The sequence below is a fragment of the Oreochromis niloticus genome, linkage group LG22 (assembly GCF_001858045.2).
Source record: "Oreochromis niloticus isolate F11D_XX linkage group LG22, O_niloticus_UMD_NMBU, whole genome shotgun sequence".
Classification (NCBI taxonomy): Eukaryota; Metazoa; Chordata; class Actinopteri; order Cichliformes; family Cichlidae; genus Oreochromis; species Oreochromis niloticus.
In genome coordinates, this window is record NC_031985.2 from 12,331,290 (window position 1) to 12,336,022 (window position 4,733).

Here is a 4,733-nt window from a genome sequence, read left to right on the forward strand (position 1 = left end):
TGAGAGTGACAGGTTTCCCAGACTTGAAAATGATACTTTTTCCTCTGTAGGCCTATCTCTCTCTCTCTCTCTCTCTCTCTTCTTCTTCTTTTTCTAAAAAAAAAACATAGTTCACGTTGGGTCACACGAGTGGGCCCATTTGGTTGATTTAGTGCGGACACCACGGTTAATGAAATGTCCACGTCTTTACCTAAAGACTCAGCAGGGACAAACGACTACGCAGGGAAGCCAAAATGCGCCCGGTGCCGACACCACGGGATTATCGTCCCGAAGAAGGGCCACACAAAAGTCTGCCCTTTCTTGAAGTGCCAGTGCTGGAAGTGCTACCTGATAATGGAGAGGACGAAGATCGCCGCCCTACAGAGGGAAATGAAAAGAGCCATGAAAGAGCCTCGACCCGGAGCCAGAAGGGTTAACGAGCGGGGGGAAAAGGCTTTTGGGACCTCGAACCCAGATGGGGGTGCTCCATCCACATCTGAACCGATGTGCCCGCCACCCGGAGGAGGCCCGGAGAGGAGCTCACCCGCCGACCCTAGGAGTAGGCCTGAGGCGGGAGGACAGCCCGAATCCGGCTGTCGCGACAGCAGGGATGTGCTGCCGTCGGCTAGTGGTAACTTTACACCTCTCACTAAGCTAATACTGTTAATTATGAAATATGAAACGTTGAGCTCAACGGACTGAATTAACATGAAGTGGGAAAGTCGTTAATATAAGCAGACATCTAAACACCGACAAACGAATTAGCAAAAAATTATAAAACTAAACTGACATCTTTTTCTCTTTCCCGTATTAGCATACATATACATTTGTAGGGGAGCTTGTTTCCGCCAATAAATACAAACTTTTGACTGGCAGAATTAAGCCAACTGTCCGGTTACTATATAGCTATTAAAATTTCTTAATTGCTTAATAGCTCAAATTTTAAGGTTATTATCTCAATTTGTAGTTATTTTCTCAGAAATTTGAATTAGTAATTTATTTTATTTTGAAATAATAATCTGACATTCTTATGTCCTTCATAGGATTTCAGTTGATTGTTTGTTTGTTTTTTAAAAATTATTATTTGTTTTTAATGCTTTTACATATGCATTTAAAATCATGCTTCTGAATTAAATACATGCACAAAAAAAGAGAAAAAAGTGTGAGAGAATAGTTTGACTTGTCTTTTGACAAATTTAATATCTTTAGGACATGAAGAGGGGCTAAAGTTAGCAGGTTTAAACTTCATGGAGCACTGATATTCTAATGCATACAAAGTGAGACATTTAAGATTTTACTGTGACTTATTTAAAGTATAAAAGTAATATTAATGATAATTTTGTTTATGGTCTTTGCTGATTATTCTTGTCACAAAGTTTAACAACTTGAGCCGGAGGTGCACCCACTTGATGAAAGATTCAGTGCACATATTTTTACAATATTTAATAGTAAAATTCGTGTTATTGTTTCATTATATATACCAATAAACTATATAATAAAATAGTTTAAGCTACATTCATAAACTGTATTAGTTAATATTTGCATAATCATTGATCTGGGTGTACATCCATGCAAATTAATCTTTTTTCTTTTCCACTGTGCATCTAATTTTGTCTGATTTTTTTTTATCTTACTAACCTTCTTTGTCTTGTTATATTGTATTTATTTTATTTATTTATAATATTTATTGTATTTATTGGGCTATTCTAATTATTTTTAGGAATTTCCTGGGGTAAATAAATAATATCTTGTTTATCTCATTTCATCTGATTTTTTAAATTCTGTGTGTTTTAGAGTGTATTTTCATCTTGATGGATAATTATGGGTGTGGTATGGAAGCTTGTTTCTGCCACTGAATTAAAAAAAATACACTTAATAACTCAAAATTTAGACTTACTCAGAAGTAACTTAAAAATGTCTTCAGTGTTGAGTCTGAGTAAGAGTTGAGTAAGAATCTGTGTGTTTAAATGTACAGTAGCTTATAATGCTTTGTCTTTCCTTCCAGATTCACCTTTTTTCAGTGAATTCGGGCAGATGGCACGTCTGCCTCTTGTTCACTTTCCAGTTAGCATGCCAGGCTATCTCCCCAGCAGCATTTCCTCTCCATCTCATCAGTTCCTGCCCAACATGTGGCTGCCCCCTGTACCTATTGGGTACCTTTACCCTCCTCCGCTACAGCCTGGACCTCCAGCTGTAAGCCACTGTTTCTACTACACTACATGAAAGATGTGCTGAAAAAAATGGCTGTAATGATCTTCGAAATTGTTTGTTAATATTGTTTAGTCAGAGATGTGTAATGCAATAAATATGCTTGTATCTCTGTCAGGACTGCAGGGGAGCCTTCTTTACCCATCAGCCACTGCCTGAGACTTTTAAGGAAGAGCTGGTGTCAAGGCAGCACCCACCACCTCCTGCACCCAGAGCCACTGAGCAGGAAGCTGCTCAGCAAGTTGATGAGGGGAATGAATCATAAAAAATATGTATATATGTTTTCCCTCTTATTAAGTTATTGTGTTTCTTGTTCCTTTGTTCCAATTCAAGTTTAGGGTCTTGAATTGTTGTTGAATTGTTGAAAATTTAAAGGTTACACATCTGTTTTATTTTCTGGATTTTCAAAATCAGTTGTAAGATGTTTATTAGGATTTTAATTTTAAAAAAAATATTTACTGTTGTTTAAATTTTCAATAAAGTATGTGTCAACATATCTATGTAGCATTTCCTTTATTTTTTTAATTTTATTTTTAGTTTGTTTTGTAACTGAGCCATATTGTTTGGTAGTTGTTTTTTGTTTGTTTGGTTTTTTTTGTTGTTGTTTCCGAGCACTTTGAATTAGCCCCTGAATTCTGCAAGTTGTCCACAAGGGGGAGCAGACACACTTTCACTCTAATCCAGGGGTGTCAAACTGACTCCAGTTAAGTGGCCACACGTGGTCAAGTTATAGCTCAGTTGTTCAAATTAAACAGTTATATGTGAGTTATTCAAATTAAATAATATTATTTTTATTGTATATAATTCATTTGATTTGTAAAGGTCAAAAATACTTGGACCATGGGTTCATTTTGGCAGCTGTGTAGTAATACAGGAACAGCAGTGCAGTTTATTAGAAAACTGAAGATATTCACTGCAGTTCTCACCAAACCATCGGGTGATACTGGACATTTTGGTAGTAGTTCTGGCCCCTATGTCTCATGTTCGACACACCTACTTCAAACCAAATCAAAAGTGCATAACCAATATTCACTACCTGCAGGGCCGGCGCTTTGTAAAGTCTGACTTTTATCCAGTGACTGTGAAGAAAGAAGGGAAGTTTTTTTTCTGTGTTTTTGAAGTCAAACTTACCAACACAATTCCAAACATGCACCAATCTACCTGCAGTAGCTCTGCAGCCCACTAGAGGGCCCTGCTGTACAGTTTGAGTCTCTTCACTCTCAGCAAAAAACCAAGAATGCGCCCACATTTTTCCTCATTTTTTGTGTTACATTGAAAGAGGAGCCAAAAGCATTAGTGTCGTTTATTACACTTGCTGGAGAAATGTCTTGAAATAGCTATAGCGCACTGTTAATAGGCAGATGCATGAGTGGTCCAGCATTAAATCATCTCTGGTACTAAAGGGAGTAACCTATTAAGCACTTTATGCTCTCTTGGCTGTCTCTGGGTATTCACTGACCCTTCCACTCCTTCATGCTGATATGTTTAGCATCTTGAAGCTTTCTAAAGAATTCCAGGAGGAGGCGTGCTGTGGTTTCGCCATGCTGGTGAGATTTTCATCAGATTGATTCATGTTTGCATGAGCAACTTCAAACCAAGTCCCTAAGTGCAGGACTCAGGAGGCCGGGGATTGCCTGAATTCCTGAGAATACAGATGAATAACAGACGACATTCTTCTTTATTCGTCCTTTCTCCACTTTCTCTCTGCATCCTTGCTGTTTTTTTCTTGCTTTTTTCCTGTTTTGTCCCTTTGGACTTACAGGAAGGTCTTCAGTCAGAACTGGAATCATTTACAGCCCTTTTATTATAACCTCCTGAGAGCCGAGGAAAGGAGAAAATCTTCCCACTTAACTTTTTTGTGATTTCCTTCCTCTTTGGCGGTAATAGAGGCCACCCAAACACATGGGGGATGTCAGTGGGGAAAGCCCAGGGTGTCCTCTCTTTATTACATCAGGACTTAGTAAGGTGGCTCAAATAAGTCAAAAGATACAGACCAAAAACAAATGTCCATTAGAAAGGACATAAATGAATAGGCTTCTTCTCAGGAGGATATTATAATTTCTATAGATTGTTTGTTGTTAATGAATGCCTTAATTTTAAATAAAATAATAAAGATGCATGAAATTTAAACATTTGGGGGTGAAAACAAATTCTGCTCCAAGTATTTAAGAGAACAGGATTATAAGGCCAACTCATCATAAGAGCAATGAGCTCCTGTGATTTTGTTTGCATGTATAAATACAAGGAAAGCACACAGAGGTGCTTCAAATACTCCAAAAATAGCAAATGAAAGCCAACCTAATGTTACTCATTACAGCCAGTAAAAGCTGATCCAGGCGCCCAGTGAGTTCTTTTAAGGTAGTCTTTCTTAAGGAGGGAGAAGGCCTATCACCTGGGCTGAAAGCATTGCTTTTAAAAGTTTTGGGTAGTGCTGCTTTTCTCTTCTCAATAATAAATTCAATTTTATTTTCTTAGTGCCTAATCACAATCACAGTCACCCCAAGGGTTTTATGTTGTAAGGTAAAGACAATAATAGAGAGAAAACT

At 37.8% G+C, this 4,733-nt stretch overlaps 1 protein-coding gene across 1 annotated transcript; it reads left to right on the forward strand.

Moving 5' to 3' along the window:
* Nucleotides 1-2,683, forward strand: LOC100712376 (doublesex and mab-3 related transcription factor 1). The gene is made up of 3 exons (XM_003447269.5): nt 1-610; nt 1,985-2,172; nt 2,306-2,683. The coding sequence occupies exons 1-3, from the start codon at nt 175-177 to the stop codon at nt 2,450-2,452; spliced, it is 771 nt and encodes a 256-aa protein (XP_003447317.1). The 5' UTR covers nt 1-174; the 3' UTR covers nt 2,453-2,683.
* The last annotated feature ends 2,050 nt before the right edge of the window (nt 2,684-4,733 follow it).

Coding starts and splice junctions, on each gene's coding strand:
- LOC100712376 (XM_003447269.5), top strand. CDS start 175: ATGTCCACGTCTTTACCTAAAGACTCAGCAGGGACAAACGACTACGCA. Junction 611..1,984: donor TGTGCTGCCGTCGGCTAGTG/GTAACTTTACAC, acceptor CTTTCCTTCCAG/ATTCACCTTTTTTCAGTGAA. Junction 2,173..2,305: donor TACAGCCTGGACCTCCAGCT/GTAAGCCACTGT, acceptor TATCTCTGTCAG/GACTGCAGGGGAGCCTTCTT.